At 45.7% G+C, this 17,306-nt stretch overlaps 1 protein-coding gene across 1 annotated transcript in view; it reads right to left on the bottom strand.

Moving 5' to 3' along the window:
* Positions 1 to 17,306, bottom strand: part of AP3B2 (adaptor related protein complex 3 subunit beta 2) — a 59,743-nt gene that overhangs the window by 31,596 nt on the left and 10,841 nt on the right. Inside the window, exons 3-12 of the mRNA XM_083476191.1 lie at positions 15,651 to 15,725; positions 13,884 to 13,979; positions 11,677 to 11,837; positions 10,562 to 10,628; positions 8,944 to 9,126; positions 6,552 to 6,728; positions 5,442 to 5,539; positions 2,076 to 2,130; positions 1,757 to 1,828; positions 1,583 to 1,645 (exon numbers count right to left, since the gene is read on the bottom strand). Of these exons, the coding sequence (XP_083332317.1) occupies positions 1,583 to 1,645; positions 1,757 to 1,828; positions 2,076 to 2,130; positions 5,442 to 5,539; positions 6,552 to 6,728; positions 8,944 to 9,126; positions 10,562 to 10,628; positions 11,677 to 11,837; positions 13,884 to 13,979; positions 15,651 to 15,725 (1,047 nt within the window). The remainder of the gene's footprint in view (positions 1 to 1,582; positions 1,646 to 1,756; positions 1,829 to 2,075; positions 2,131 to 5,441; positions 5,540 to 6,551; positions 6,729 to 8,943; positions 9,127 to 10,561; positions 10,629 to 11,676; positions 11,838 to 13,883; positions 13,980 to 15,650; positions 15,726 to 17,306) is intronic.

Below are 17,306 nucleotides of genomic sequence, written 5' to 3'. Positions count from 1 at the left end.
ACACCTGCTATTAATTAATTAATTTTATAATGAAATGATTTTAGAACGTTGTACTATTTTATTGTTGTTTGCCGCCCTGAGCCCGGCTTCGGCTAGGGAGGGCGGGATATAAATAAAATTTATTATTATTATTATTATTATTATTATTATTATTATTATTATTATTATTAACAAAAAAAGCAAATAAATTAGAGAGTTGCAAAAATAGAACAGAAGTCAACCCCTGTTCAAGGACAGCTAGATTAAGGGCACCTTTAATGGTCTTTAAGATAAACTTTGGAATCACAACAGCTGGGATACAGCTCTGATAATTCCACCCTTTTCTCCTTCCTTAAGCCGCATTTCTGTGACTTCCAGGAGACTCAGCTAACGAAACTGTACAGTCTCCCCTAATGTGTCAAAAACAAAGCCCCCTTGTCACCAAAGTCTCTTTCTAATGACCTCATTCACAACCCTTTAAACCAGAAAAACAGAAACTTCTTGATTTGAAGCAGTCTGCCCTGTGATTATAGGATGCTGGGGACAAACAACAAGGCATAGCTAGTTTATCTTGGGATGGTAAAGCAGTTGTGACTGTTCCTGGACTGGGATACCTTGGTCATAGCAGTTTAGCCACTGGTAACTTCAAGACTGGATTACTGCAGTGCATTCTATGTGGGGCTTCCCTTGAAGTTGATCTGGAAGCTGCAGTTAGCGCAGAATGCGGGCAGGATTGAAATTCTGCCAGCATATAATGTCTCTTCTCAAACAGCTGCACTAGCTGTCAGTGTTACTGGGCCAAGTTCAAGGTTTTACTATATATATCCCTTTGCAGCTTAGCTTGGGACCAATTTACTTAAGACAGCATCTTGCCCCATGTGTGCCCAGTCCATTGCCTTGATCTGCAGAAATTGCACTTTTACGAGTGCCACACAACGCTCTTCCAGATTTGCAAGAAATTGATATTTAGAACTCCATGCCTGTTGCCATTAGCCAGGTACCCCTCACTTTAGATGCAAGCGGAAAGTTTTTTTTAATTCACCAAGATTACAAAGACATGTAATTTAGTTGTCTGTCTTAGTTTTTGAAGTGTTAATGATTTTATTTGTGGTTTTAATAATTATTTTAAGGGTAGTTTAAAAAACAAAATATTTTGTGGATTTTAGCTGGTCACTGCCAGAATCAATACACTGGATCAGATGAACTCTCACACCACATCCACAGTATGCATTTAAAGCAGGATATCGCTTTTTAATGTACAATACAAATGGGGCCTTTGTGTAATGTAATTCTTGAATTTTAAAACTGGATGCGATAATATGGGTTGATGAATTCAGTGGCATTCAAACAAAAACCCAATTTAAAGTCAAATGCTCCATCTTAACTAGGTTACAGAATGCAATGCGAGAATACGTTTTTAAATAGTGATGGCTTGTTTTGGGCGGGTGATGTGGTTTGACCTTCCTGTGGGTTAGAAACTAGGTTTTGACACTGAGGATGCTAGGAATTTAGCAAGTACAGAGACATTCCTGGCTCTGCACATATTGCTCCACCTCTAGCTCCTTTGCTAAGACCTTCCTCCAGCCCATTAGTCATGCTATACCTGGAACTCACGCAGGATGGTGGAGATGTTGGTCTCGTTTGCAAGGTTGGTCAGAACTTCCAGCTAGGAGGGCAGAAGAGAAAAGGGAGGAGTTACTCTAGGCGACAACAAAAAACAAAAAAGCTGTTATCTTCAGTGCAGCCTAGCACCCATCTATGGGTGCATCTCACACACCTTGAGGATCTTGATCTGGGTGGGGTCTGTGGATCTGATGTAGAAGCTTTTCAGGTATGGTTCAAACATTCCCTGCAGAGAGAAAGAAGCAAGATCAGCAGCAGTAGCATCCTTGGGAAAATCCCATGGTGAGTTCTGGTTTTACAGAAGGACCCAGAAAACCTCTCTTCAAGCCATCTGGGCTGCTCCCCATCACTGGTTCAAAGGCAGCCTGTACAGCAGAAGAAGCAGCAGCAGTAATGTGGCAGACATCCAGAGTCCTGGCATTTCACGTCTCCCAGCCCAGGTGAATCCCTTAATAAAGGAAAGAGGCACTCACCCTGCGCTTGATTGACATGGTGGCCACGTTCTGAAGCACCACATACTGGACCTCACTGCCATAACAAGAGAGACAAGGACTTGTCAATGAGGCAGGAACCCTGCAGGATTCATTGCCAGCAGATGTAAAGATGACCACCTTTTTTTCTTTAAAGGTTTCGACAAATGCATGAAGCTCAGGTCTGCCAATGGTCATTAAGAGACAAAACCAGACCCTCCGTATTCAAAGAGGCAGTATGCCTCTGATTAGTGGCTGCATGGACAAACAATGAGGGAATGCTTTTCCCCCCAGCATGCTTTGCTCTGCTTGCAACGTCATCCAGAGATGTCTGTCGGAAGTTGCTAAGCCAGAACCATAAGAACGTAGACACAGCCTGGTGGCACAGGCCAATGACTCATGTGCCCCAGCATCCTGTTCTCAAAGTGGGCAACCAACTCCCTGTAGGAAACCTGCAAGCAGGACCCACGCACAAGAGCTCTCTCCTCTCCCTGCGGTTTCCAGTCACTGGTATTCAGAAACTTGACTGCCTCTGAAAAGCCACGGAAACCGAAATGACTGGCAGAATCCGAGACCAGGGAAAAGAGACGGCAGAAGAGGATTGGAAGAAATTCAAGAATTATCTTAAGAAACATTGCAAAATTAATGAATGTTAGAATGATGTTGGTTTAGAAATTAGGTGGATTACAGCTGTAAAGATTAAGTCAAAAGAAAAGAAAGGTTAACAACTAGATAAAATTAAGGGTGAGGATTTGCTGAACTAATATTTGAAATTGGAATGCAGAAAGGGGAGGTATGAGGAGGTCGGTGAAGTAAGTTTTAAGAAAATAAGGAGTTGAAATTATACTTGTATTTTTTTTCTTTTTTTCTCTGTGTTTGTTTGTATTATTGTGTCTGTTTATATAATTTGTGAAATCTCAATAAATATTTAAAAAAAAAGCCACGGAAACCCCCAAGTTCAGGCAGGGCTTTGTGGTAATCCACAAAGTACATCTCCCTGAAACAGGGCTAGCCTTTTGGACTACAACTCCCATGATCACCAACCCTTAGCTATGCTGGCTGGCGCTGATGGAAGTTGGAGTTCAACAGCATTTGGCTCCTAAGGCCCCAGTCCTGCCCTAGGCAGTTGAGGGCACTATGTTCATTACTATTACATTTATAGTGTACCTTCCTTCCTTCAAAAAAAAAATAAATTTAATTTTTTCAATTGTTTAATAGAAATTAAACAAAGAACAACACATAACACTGTAAACACACTTATGTACATATTTTCCAAAATGAAAACTAATAAAAAAGAAAAGGAAAAATAGAAGATATAAAGAAAAAAAACAAAAGAAAAAATACTTTTCATAACCTGAAATATTACCAAATTCTTGCTTCAAATACTGCAATATATAAATCTTAGTTAAAATATTATAAAAGACTTCCACCGCATTCACCACACGTCTCTTAGTTGTCTTGCTCACATTTACATCTGTTCTTCAATCATTTCCCTTCCTTAGATTCTTTCATAATCAATCAAATCTTTATGTTCTCTGTATTCTTCACAAGGTTAGTCTAGACACAACCAAACTTTCGTATTTGAGCCCTGCTTGTATAAATAATCATTTAAACATTTCCATTGTTTCTGAATTAAATTTTTTGACTAATGCCTTATTAAATCCATCAATTGTGCTAACTCCAGGTACTCACAAAGTTTACTTAACCATTCCCCCTTTGTTGGAATATAATTCCTTTCCATTGACCGGCTACCAACATTCTCGCTCCCATTGTTGCATACAGAAATATGTTAATTTTATCTTTGGGAATATCCTTATTCAAAATTCCTAATAAATATGCTTCTGCCCAGTGCACCTTCATTTCAATGAGCTCAATGTGCTGTGCATTGTCTTCTTCCTCTCCATTTTACCTTCCATACAACCCTGCAAGGTTGAGTTAGAGGTTAGTGTTATGTACACCATCTCACCCTGGGCCAGGAGGGGGATACTGTAGATAGTTCAGGTCCACATATGCAAATAAGGGATCGAAAGTGACGTTCAGTGATTGGATAGTTACAGAAAATGGTTACTGTTGCGTTCTAGTGGAGCTCTATATAAGCAGGCTGGCTGAACCCTTCAGTTCAGTTCTGTTCTGGCCTGTGAATAAACAAGAGCTGTTTGAAGAATCGCTGTGCCGTCTGATATGTTCACCCACAACTTAACACTGGCGACGAAGGTGGGATCGATGGACAACAGAGCACAGCCAGATGCAGCCACCCTCTGAGCGGAGCTGAATCACTGAGCTGAAACACCGAGCGAAATCACTGAACAGAACCAATTCAGAGCTGACCGTTCTGGCTAGAGCACTGTGTTCCATCCATCGCCTCCACATCGGCATCGGAACCATTGGCTTCACTTGTGCCTCTACCGCCGTTTGCGCCAGCCTCTGAATCGTAGGACTCCTACCTCGCTCGGTTCACTGCTACCTCCAAGCGCCCAACTTATTTAAAGGACTATGTTGTTGGACATGTAATACTGTTGGTCTAATGGAAGCAGGTGAAATGTAACCGATATGCTTTTGTGCCTAATTGAACCATTACGTGTAGTGCTGTATATAAGGAAACCATTACGATTGTAACTAATGCCGTATCTCGGTGGGGAGGGGTGTTATGTACACCATCTCACCCTGGGCCAGCAGGGGGATACTGTAGATAGTTCAGGTCCACATATGCAAATAAGGGATCGAAAGTGACGTTCAGTGATTGGATAGTTACAGAAAATGGTTACTGCTGCGTTCTAGTGGAGCTCTATATAAGCAGGCTGGCTGAACCCTTCAGTTCAGTTCTGTTCTGGCCTGTGAATAAACAAGAGCTGTTTGAAGAATCGCTGTGTCGTCTGATATGTTCATCCACAACTTAACAGTTAGGCTGAGGGTCTGCAGCCGGCCAAGGTCACCCAGCAAGCTTCACTGCGGAGCGGGTTTTTGAACTCTGGTCTTCCAGATCCTAGTCCAACATCCCAACCACTACACTAAATTGGCAAGGGAATTTTGGAATTGTAGTCTGTATTGGTTTTGGATTCTGTTCACTTGACTCATCTCAACAGTTATATATCCAGCTATATTCTAGAAAAAGGCACAGGCTGGCTAGAACCCTGAACAGGAGTGTGCCACACTGCAATGTTTTGTTGCAGATCTAACACGTCCCTTGCAGACACAGCAAATATAATGAACTGTGGTCAAGAGCTTAGCTGGTTTCCTAACAGAAATGCAGAGCTCTGCCCTGTCCTTGGGATGTTTCCAAGTAAGAGGGAGCAACTTCAGGAAAAGGAGAGAGAGAGAGAGAGAGAGAGAGAGAGAGAGAGACTAGAAGGAGGGGAGGTGTTTGCAGACCTGTGGCTCCGGAGAAGACGCACCAGTGCCTTAGCGATGACCCCAACTTCAGCCTTTGGAGCAAGGTGGAAGTAGAGCTGAGCAACAGACATCACTACCTGCAGAGAGAAAGGGTTTGTGCCACAAGGCGTCGAAAGCTAGGAAACAGGATTCATTTGTGCTTGCTGCATCTACCAGAAAGACTGCCTAGAAGACCACTAAGATCACCTGGCCTGGAAATGGGCATTTTCTGCTGTTGCCCCTGAACTGAGGGATGCCCTTCCCTCTGCTATAATTGAAATTAGAGCCTTTATAGGTCTTTACATTGCTGTTTTACTGGTTTTATGTTTCATTTTTGCTTCAATTATATATTGCCTGTTCTTTTTTAGACTGTACACCGCTTAGAGATCTTTGAAATATTAAGCAGGATAAAAAGGTAAAGGGACCCCTGACTGTTAGGTCCAGTCGTGACCGACTCTGGGGTTGTGGTGCTCATCTCGCTTTATTGGCCGAGGGAGCCGGCGTACAGCTTCTGGGTCATGTGGCCAGCATGACTAAGCTGCTTCTGGCGAACCAGAGCAGCGCACGGAAACACTGTTTACCTTCCCGCTGGAGCGGTACCTATTTATCTACTTGCACTTTGACGTACTTTCAAACTGCTAGGTTGGTAGGAGCAGGGACCAAGCAACGGGAGCTCACCCCGCCGCGGGGATTCGAACTCCCGACCTTCTGATCGGCAAGTCCTAGGCTCTGTGTAAACCACAGAGATTAAGCAGGATATGTATGCTTTTAAGTGAATAAAATAAAATCCACCACTAGGGGGCACTGTTCCAAGCCCCAGGTCATCTGCACTGGGCCAAAGACCTTTTGCCCCTTCCCCCCTTTTTTGAAAACTTTTCTTACAGAGTAGCTGAGCATGCACAACATGCATCTATACATATCAATTACCATATGCAAATTGTATGCAAATCTGCACATGGGGTGGTGGGCTTTCCTCGCTTGTACTTGGGGAGAGATGGGTTGCCTGCACCCATTTCAGAGATCGTGGTGGCAAGGGGAGCTGTCGTTCCTAAGGAATTCTGCCTCCCTGCAGGGGAAGCACTGGGGGGTGCTAGAGAGGGTGGTTCTCACCGCAGCATTGCGACTCTGCAGCAGGGGCTTGGTGTTGCGCAGAAGCAGGCGGTGGTCGGGGTCCATGACGTACGGCTTGCGCTTCACCAAGGACGCCGGCTCTGCTTTGTCGTCCTTGGAGTCTTCCTCTTCGGAACCGTAAAAAGCTTTCTCGGAGCTCTCTTCCAGGAGGGACTCCTGCCAGGCACAAGGGAAGGAGAGGAGGCTGTCAGGATATTTCATCATCATCATCATCATCATCAATTATTTGTACCCTGCCCATCTGGCTGGGTTTCCCCAGCCACTCTGGGCAGCTTCCAACGAAGACCAAAAATATACTAAAATGTCACGCATTAAAAACTCCCCTGAACAGGGCTGCCTTCAGATGTCTTCTGAATGTCAGGTATTGTTTTTCTCTTTGACATCTGATGGGAGCGCATTCCACAGGGCGGGCGCCACTACCAAGAAGGCCCTCTGCCTGGTTCCCTGTAGCTTTGCTTCTCGCAGTGAGGGAACCGCCAGAAGGCCCTCGGTGCTGGACCTCAGCATCCAGGCAGAACGATGGGGGTGGAGACGCTCCTTCAGGTATACTGGACCGAGGCCGTTTAGGGCTTGAAAGGTCAGCACCAACACTTTGAATTGTGCTTGGAAACGTACTGGGAGCCAATGTAGGTCTTTCAAGACCGGTGTTATGTGGTCTTGGCGGCCGCCCCCAGTCACCAGTCTAGCTGCCGCATTCTGGATTAGGTTGTAGTTTCCAGGCCACCTTCAAAGGTAGCCCCACGCAGAGTAGTTTCAGAGAAGAGGCCAGGCCAAAAATGGTTGGTTAACAGAGGGGACAGCTTTATTGTAACTGCCACCTAGAGTTGAAACAGTGGTATAACAGTTACCGTACTTTTCCATGTATTAGATGAGGTTTTTTTGCTCTAAAATAATGTTCAAAATCAGGGGTCGTCTTATACATGGGTAGTGCAGAAAGGGGACAGGCGATTGGTTGCAGCCGCAAGGAGGAGCTTGTGAGCGGTGATTGGGTTAGTGATTGGTGGCTGCGGCAAGGGCTGTTTTCGATTGGCTGCCGCTGTGACAACTGGGTGTGCGATTTTCGGCTGCTAGTTGCGAGTGGGCAGACACTTGGCGGTTTCGGCATTGCGTGTTCTTGGCCGCATTTTTCAGTTGTGGGAATGATTTTTGTTGGTCGTCCCCCCACCAAAAAAAGCTCAGAAACTCTGGGCAATCCTCCCCCAAAACTCTGGGCCATCTTCCCCCATTTTCTTAAATTGTAGTCCCCCAAAATAGGGGCTGTCTTCTACACAGGGGCATGTTATACATAGAAAAATATGGTAACTCTACATCACAGAGGCACCAGCGCAGATCGTGCCACTTTGCTTATTTATTTATTTTACCGCCCCATTCCCAGAATATGGTGAAAAGGGCACTGCAAAATATGGTGAAAAGGGCACGGCCAAAAATGGAAGAAGAAATACCAGCAAAAGAAGAATGGATACAAAAACCTATGGAATATGTAGAAATTACAAAAATAAGAAATCAAAATACAGTCATACCTCGGGTTGCGAACATGATCCGTGCAGGAGGCATGTTTACAACCTGCAGTGTTCACAGCCAGAAGGGCCGTGTCTGCGCATGCATGTGACGCAATTCAGTGCTTCTGCACATGACGTCATTTTGAGCTTCTGCGTATGCCTGAGTGCCGAAACCCGGAAGTAACCCGTTCTGGTACTTCCAGGTTTGGCATTGTCCGCAACCCGAAAACACGTAACTCGCAGCATTTGTAACCCAAGGTATGACTGTAACAAACGTTTTTTTATAAAAGAATGGAAATGGTTTCTTTAATATTTACAAATAAACGGTAAACAGATAAGAATATTGGCAGGATTATTGTAATAACCTGCAGTTTTATAAGAGTATATACTTAAAGTAGATGACTAAATGAGCAAATTAAGTTAATTTGGATGTGCAGAAATTATTAAAAATAAACCTAAGGAACCTCAGAAAGACGGGGAAGGAAGTCAAGTTCTGAAATGTTAAAATGATCATAAAATTATTGAAATGTATGAAATTGAAAAATCATAAATAAAATAGTAATAGTAAAAAGTACTGTCTACACTGACTGGAAGCACCTTTCCAGGCATTCAGGCAGGTGATTCTCCCAGCCCTGCCTGGAGAAGCCGGGGATTATGGACCTTATGCATGCAATGTTCTACCACTGAGCTATTAGCTTTCCCCCTCCAAAAAAAATGTATCTGTGTATAGAAAATGCCACCTGCTGAATATAACCAAGGGCTGCACTTGTGGCCTTCTGAGCTACAACATCCATGCCCCAGATTCAGGATAGCTTATCTCCAGAACCCAGGCAAGCGAACGCACAGGCTTCTCTCCTATCTGCTCCACTCACGTTTTGGTTGGGGCTGAGGAACTGGGTACGAGCATAACGCGTCAGCATGTTGATGATCACCACCTGGCCCCACTCCTCCACATCAATCAGCAGGTTGCACAGCTTGCGGTAGTTCTTGTGGATGAGGTCAATGCGCTCGGGGCAGACTTCCTCGAAGGCCATCACAACACTGCCAGCCACCAGCTGGCCAAGGGAAACACAAAGAGGAGAAAAGGTTATTTACGTATGCCACTACTGCAGCCCGTGTTTTGTTAGCCCCAAAACCGAAAGCGAGTGAGGTCCCAACCAAAGAAAAATGGCAACTTAAGCTGACGGAATATGCACAACTTGCAGACTTCACATATAGAATAAGAGAACAAGAACAACAGACGTTTAAAGAAGATCGGAAAACATTTACAGTGGTACCTCTGGATGCGAATGGGATCCATTTCAGAGCCCCGTTCGCATCCAGAGCAGAATGCAACCCACGTCTGCGCATGTGCAGGTCATGATTCCCCGCTTCTGCACATGCGCGTGATGTCATTTTGAGTGTCTGCACATGTGCAAGCGGCAAAACCCAGAAGTAACGTGTTCCGTTACTTCTGGGTCGCCGTGGAGCGCAACCTGAAAATGCTCAACCTGAAGCAACTTCAACCCAAGGTATGACTGTATTGAATATATGGGAAATAATTATGTGCAGCTGAAAACGCTGGCAGCATTAAGATAAATTCAGCAGCGTAAATAAGTTTTGATGGCTGTAATAATGGAATACTGAATGGTATAGTTTTTGTAAAATACGCAGGGATTTATGATATGTAAAATGAACCATGGAAAGAGAAGAAGGGAAGTCATGGATATCTTAAGGATGTAAAATGAGTATTTTAAATTGTAAAACAGAAAATTTAATAAAAAATTATATATAAAAAAAACAAAGAGGAGAAAATGAGGTGCACCAATGCAGAGACTGTGTGGGGCTCATGCAACCCCAAAAGGAGAGGGTTTGCAGACCTAGGATCTGGGCCACTGAAAGGATGATCCCCCACCTGGCATGGAAACGCAGGTGCCAAGCTGGCAACAAATCAACAGTAAAAAATAGGATGAATAGGCAAGGTGCAGCATCTTTGCACCTCACCCAGCCCTTCACAGGCTAAACTTTGCCAGCCTGCTTAGAAAATTAAGCAACAGCCTTAAGTACTGGGGAGATGGGAGTAGTTGGAGGAAAGAGATCCCAAAATAATAACAATTCCATGGGGTAGTTGTGGGGTGGGTTAGTTGCAGGAAAATCTACAAAAGGAGTCTTGCAGCAGCTTAAAAAACAACATATTTACTATGGTTTTCATGAACTAAACCAAGGAAAGGGAACATGAAACTCTGCAGTCTTTGTTGGGACTCCAACTCCCATCAGCCCCAGCCAGTAAAGGGTGATGGGAGTTGTAGTCCAAAATCTGGAGGGCAACAGATTCCCCATTGCTGGGTTAGAGAATTGCATTTGACTCTAGTCTACAAAAATGTATGCCATAATAAATTGGTTGGTCTTTAAGGTGTGACAAGACCTTTGTGGGTTTTAGTGCTTTTTAAATCAATGTGTTCACCCCCACCCAAATAAAAAAAATGGTTCAGATATGCCCTGCTTACTCACAGTTGTTTTATCTGACAGAAGTTTTTCGATGACCTCTATTAACTGGTCCTTTTGGTCTGAATCAAGGCTGAAAAGAAGAAAGACAAAATCAGTGTCAATAAGTGTTATTATAACCTTCAGTCACGAGGTGGCACTCGATTTAGTTGTCTCTGGGGGTGGAGGAAGGCGTATCCTATAGCCTGCTGGAGAGAAAATAATGGAGTTATCGTCTAGCTTTCCAACTCGTAAGGTTGAAGCGCAGAAAGCAGGAACGCCATGGTACACATGCGTCCGCACAACAAAACTGTCTCCTCTACAGCCACAGCAGGCGATGTTAGTCTCCAACAGTTTGACTTCACCCTCAAAGGCATACTATTCCATTGTCTCCCGAGACAGACGGATGCCAACCAACCAAATGTATCATAACCAGATTTTGCATGATGGCTCCTGGGATGAAGGAGCAGATTTTCCTCTATGTTTGGATACAACTGGATGCCATTTTGAATCAGGAAGTCAAACTGAATCATTAAAAACTGCACTTGATTTTGTTTGTTTGTTTACAATTCCTGAGCAACAGGAATTAGGAGGTTGTGAGTGATGCTGTGGGTTAAACCACAGAGCCTAGGACTTGCCAATCAGAAGGTTGGCGGTTTGAATCCCCACGACGGGGTGAGCTCCCGTTGCTCGGTCCCTGCTCCTGCCAACCTAGCAGTTCGAAAGCACGTCAAAGTGCAAGTAGATAAATAGGTACCACTCCAGCGGGAAGGTAAACGGCGTTTCTGTGCACTGCTCTGGTTCGCCAGAAGGGGCTTAGTCATGCTGGCCACATGACCCGGAAGCTGTACGCCGGCTCCCTCAGCCAATAAAGTGAGATGAGCGCCGCAACCCCAGAGTCGTCTGCGACTGGACCTAATGGTCAGAGGTCCCTTTACCTTTACCTTAGTTAAGAAATAGTGCAAAAGGAGCTTTAGGAAAAGGAAAAGGCACCATGGAATTCCAGCATGCAAACACAGCATGCTGCTTTCACTTTGCAATAGCACAAATGAATGAAGGTTCTGCAAGTCTGTAAAGGCAGTCTGGGTTCCGGGGCCTTAAAAGGAGGCTGGAAAAAGTGAAAGGAAGAGGCTCCCACTTACCTGTACAGCTTGGGGATGGCATGAGCCGCCGTTTTGCGTACATAGGGGGACATGTCAGAAGCCGCCTCCTTGATGGCTAGCATCATGATGGGCACAATAATGGGCACACGGATGCTGGAGAGAACGCGGAGGGCACTGGCTCGGATCAGCTGATTGGGATCCTGCGGCAAAGAGGAGGTTTGCATCAGGCACTGAAGCCTAGCAGACTTTTTCCACCAGGAAGGGGTTCAGGATAACCTCCATCCCAATAAATCTACAGGCGGTGCGGGGAACTCCTGGCTCTTCCGAGGTTGCTCAGCTGCAATTCCCATCAACCTGTGGACACTGGCCATGCTTGCCGTGCCTGATGGGAATTGTAGTTCAGCAGCAGCTGAAAGGTCAGAGGTTCCTCGTCCCTAAGCCACAACACCATCTGTTCCTGGGAGAGACAACTCCTTGCTAGGGAGGCAAAAGAATAAAACCACTAAGCTGTATTTTACATACAGCTAGGGACGTGGGTGGTGCTGTGGGTTAAACCACAGAGCCTAGGACTTGCCGATCAGAAGGTCGGTGGTTCGAATCCCCGCAACAGGGTGAGCTCCCGTTGCTCAGTCCCTGCTCCTGCCAACCTAGCAGTTCAAAAGCACATCAAAGTGCAAGTAGATAAATAGGTACCGCTCCGGCAGGAAGGTAAACGCCGTTTCCGTGCGCTGCTCTGGCTTGCCAGTAGCGGCTTAATCATGCTGGTCACATGACCCGGAAGCTGTATGCCGGCTCCCTCGGCCAATAAAGCGAGATGAGCGCCGCAACCCCAGAGTCGGCCATGACTGGACCTAATGGACAGGGGTCCCTTTACCTTTTTTAAGCTTGGTTCCTCCTCTTGCCGTCTCCTTACATTAGACCAGAGATGTGGAACCCTTTGCTGTCCAATGATCCTAAACTTATGCAAGAGTGATTTTTGCATTTTTGTATGCTTGCTTTGCTGTTGTTCAGTTTTAAATCAATTATTTGTATCCTATGCGGTGTGACCAATTGTGACGGCTTATAGCTTTTAGCAGTAAATATTCATTCATTCTGTGGCAGAACATCTGCCCTGCATGCAGAAAGCCCATCTCTAGGTAGGGTTGAAAGAGAGTCTTGCCTGAAACCCTGGAGAGCCACGGCCAGTCAGTGTAGACAAAACTGTGCTAGATGAACCAAGAGTTGACTCTGTGCAAAGCAGCTTTCTGTGTTTCTATATTCACAAGGAACTCTCTCAAACTACATGGGAGCCAGTTCAATGTAAAATAGTCCAGCAACATCAAGAAGACCCCTTTCCTCCAGATCTCTTTCATGAGGTCTCTCCTTCTGTTCGCAAGTGTCATGTTCCCTTCGGTCAAACTCAGCCGTGCCTGGTTGATTTATATCCCAGCAGGAAACCTGAGCTTGTCAACTGAGACACACAGACAAACTCCCAAGTCTCCTTTGGCAACGATGGTTGTAGAAGATTAAAACCCGACTCACAAAAAGAGCAGCATCTTAGGAAGCCTAGTTTGGCCATCTTGGCAAAGAGGAAATGTTACATGTTTGGGGGCGGGGGCAAGGGGAGGTTACCCTCTGAAAACACAGAATAATCTAATGATCAAACTAGATGTGAAGTTTGCCATGGAGCTTGGCACTGTATAGCAGCCTTTTGTAAAAATGAAAACTAAACAATAGCTGGGAGCAGGGCAGCGATGACTAGCGGCCATTGGGAGAGGTGGGGCAAAAGGGAGGTCAACAGTAGGTGGCGCTAGAGTCAATGACCAGCAGAATCAACTGATTCTAGTTTGGTCCCATTCTTCTTCCTGCTGAAGAAAACTACCAAGACTTAGGAAGGGGAAGCTGACAAGCATAGGCAATCCAGCTATCTCTCTAAATAACTATTTGAAATTGACCTGGATCTTGAGTTGCCCAGGTAGTAAGAAGGCAGGCAGGTAGGGCCTGGAGGAAGGCAGAGTGAGGTAAATGGGGCAGTGCTCCATTCATCCAAATGGACCAGCCTCCACTGTAGGGGGGGCATGAAGCCTTTGCCCTGTCACACACCCAATCAAGCTCCCCACCTCCTGCTATTTGCAAGATGGAAAGTGCCCACTTTGGACCTCAGGAAGCAGTTTGAGAAGTCTGTCATATATTCGCTCCACCCTAGAGCAACTCTCAATGACAAAAGCAAAGCTTAGACTCTGCCTCCCCCCCCAAAAGCATCCAACCTTGAGTCCTCTCTGGAAGGTAGAGATGGAGAGCAGGGCCAAATCTTGCTGTTCCTCTGCGTATCGGACCAGGTAAACATACACAAGCTTCTTCACCTGCCAGAGGAAAAGCATCCTTAGTTAGAACTAAGCAAGCCACCAGTTCCCCCCTGCCAACTCTACAATGAAGGCTTTCTGGGTGACAGCAAGGAGGAAGTGCTGGTACAGCAAGGCACCTTCCATTGGCCTGGAAAAGGGAGGGAAGAGGAAAATAAGCAAAATCCACAATGGTCAAAGGTCAGGATGATGGGAACGAAGTTCGAGAGCATCTGGAGGACCACAGTGTCCCACTCTCAATTTAGCACTATAAGCAATGTCCGGCCATTGAAAAAGCACTCCAGGAGAGTGGATTTCTCCCAGAATCCTTTGTGGCACACTTTCCTCAAGACCATCTATTATAGCGCCCAACATGGTTGCACTCTGGAATCACTTTCAATGCCTAGGAGGAGAGTGGCTGGTCACCTTGTCTGTACGGGGATGGAAATGGCACTTCTAAAACAAAACACTTCTTCCTTTTTTATTTACAGTGGACGCTCGAATTGCGAATGTGATCCGTGCAGGAGGCACATTCGCAACCCGCAGAGTTTGCAACCTGCAACACCACGTCTGCGCACGCACAGGTTGCTATTCAGCGCTTCTGCGCAAAGTGCAATCTAGCGCTTCTGCACATGTGCGACCGCCGAAACCCGGAAGTAACCCATTCCGGTACTTCTGGGTTTCGGCGGGTCTGTAAACCAAAAAAATGCAACCTGAAGTGTCTGTAACCCAAGGTATGACTGTACTAATTTCCAAAAGGTGCATAAAGATAAATAGAAGACAACTGAATCACAATCTATTTACATGCATTTTCCATAGTAATTAACAGAACACAAAAAGAAATTCAAAACGATTAGAACCAGCAATAGAAATAACTAAAGACAAAAGGGAAGGACCCAATGGACTTCCTATGAGTTCTGGGGCTGTCACAAAGAGGAGTGGGTCACCCTCCATGCAATATGAGATTTTAAGCAGAGACACATTAGTCAATCTTAAATGTTGGAGTGGGGGTGGGAAAGAGATGTTCCCTCAGGACTCAGCCCTATATTAAATCTTAGTACATGATCTCAGCAATCTGTAAAACAACACTGTGAGGGTAGGGCAAGCATTATAGATTGGACAGGAGTGGGGATGGGGAACTGAACCAGGGACTTCTTGGCTTGTTGCTCCCATTCTAAGCCATGACATTATATCACATGGAGTCTGTAGCCTTCAGGATGTGGCTGGATTCCATCTCCCATCAGCCCCAGCCAGCATGACCCATGGGAGCTGTAGTCCAGCAATATCTGGAGGGACACACATTCCCAATCCCTGCTATTCCAGCTCAAATTACCCGGCAACCTTCTTTCCAGGAAACCACAGCAGTTCTCTGAGAGTCCCTCTGTTGCACAGAAATCAATGCATTAAAAGTCTCTTGTGGGCTGGATAGCTGTTCTCTAGTCACCCTAGATTAGGAAAAGTCTTATCTAGACTTATCTAGACTGATGGAGTCCAACAATGTTAAGAGGGCCCCATGTTCTTCCAGAATATCTGTACAAGCTAAAAGCAGCCACTGCAGAGAAAGACCTGGGGAAACTGCCCCAGGCTGCTGCCGTTGTCTGCAAAGGATTGTATGATATTTTGCCTATTTTAGCATTGAGCAGCATATAAAAAGAAAGGAAAATAATATCAACAGCAACAACAGAAGCTTACCTCTATATTCTTGCAAGCCACATTTTTTACCACAGCTGGGAAGAGATCGGATGCATTCTTGCCTCGTGCAATCATCTGGGAGAGGAGAAACAGCAGCGGGGTAGCTAGTCAAGAAATCTGAACTAAGAACCCCCACTTTTAATTGGTCAGTTGCTACCACCCCTCCCATGTGTACACTGGTGCCCTGTCACTTCCAGTATCTTTATGGTAGGAAACACATCAAACTGCACATCGCCCACTGCTATTCCTGACCTCCCAAGCAGCCCATTAAAATTACAGCGGTTAGGTGTTCCTCTCTAAGAGAACCCCCGTAAAATTCAGGGAAAGGACAGGTTGCTGATGGGGCCTGGAAAGTCAAAACAAAATGAGGAGTGGGTTCTCCTCATTTTGAGGAGAGCCAGTGTGGTGTAGTGGTTAAGAGTGGTAGACTCGTAATCTGGTGAACCGGGTTCGCGTCCCCGCTGCTCCACATGCAGCTGCTGAGGTGACCTTGGGCTAGTCACACTTCTCTGAAGTCTCTCAGCCCCACTCACCTCACAGAGTGTTTGTTGTGGGGGAGGAAGGGAAAGGAGAATGTTAGCCGCTTTGAGACTCCTTCGGGTAGTGATAAAGCGGGGTATCAAATCCAAACTTTCCCCCCCCCCTCTCCTTTGCTGAACCACAGATGTGACGACCATCTGTCTCTTGAGTTACAAAACTCCTGCACTTAGCTGAACCAGATGACTGTGGACCTTTCAATTCAAAAATCCTATGGTTCAAAGGAGGGGCCCATCGGAACTCTGTATTTAAAGCAGTCTCATCCCCCTAAATAACCCTGGGAACTGTAGTTTGCTAAGCATGCTGGAAGTTGTTAGGAGATCCCAATTCCCCCCTCCCACAGCTACAATTCCAGAGTTCCCTAGGAAATGCAACTAAACTGTGAAACCACTCTGGGAACTGGAACTGCGTGAGAGGCACAGGGTCACCTAACAACTGTCAGCAACCTTAACAAACCACAGTTCCCAGGATTCTTTGGAGGAGGTTTTTGCTGTGTTAGCAGCACTGAAGTGACCTCTCTGGGACACAGGCCTGTGGCTGGAGGTCCTGGGCTGCCCAGACAAGAAGTCCCCTCTCTTGGCCTCACTCATGTGGTCCAGAGGAAAGCAAGGCAATACCTTTGGCACCAGCTTGGCTGCAAGAGTCGCTGGAAGGAGGCGTACAAGGCGCCATCCAACCTTCTTAGGGACTTCAATCTGGATTTGTGTGGGGTTTAGTCCTTAGCTTTTTCTTCTCCCGTAGACGGGGGAAGCCGTGACTGTTTAAAGTAGTAAGACCCTGCTTTAAATGCATAGCGAAGACGGCACAAATTGGGCCTCTGGACCTGGCATTATTCACTCAGTCAGCAAGTGTGCAAATGTGTGTGTTTAAGTGGGCCCTCCACAGCTGCCAATTACTTTTTTTGAAATGTGAACAATTGCTAATAGTTTGTCTGGTTTGACTCTCAGGATCGAGGCCTCAGAGTATTGGGCGGGGCGGGGAGTGGTGCTCACAGCTGTGCACAAGGAACAGACAACCTATTAAGTGCCAGGGCAACACTGCAGGCATTGGTGCCAGGGCCTAATACAGCGGCACCTTGGTTGTCAAACTTAATCCATTCCGGGAGTCTGTTTAACTCCC

Source organism: Podarcis liolepis (genome assembly GCF_965112155.1).
Source record: "Podarcis liolepis genome assembly, chromosome: 14".
NCBI classification, from domain to species: domain Eukaryota; kingdom Metazoa; phylum Chordata; class Lepidosauria; order Squamata; family Lacertidae; genus Podarcis; species Podarcis liolepis.
The sequence above is the reverse complement of the archived record's forward strand: the minus strand, read 5'-3'. Positions and strand labels throughout refer to the sequence as shown.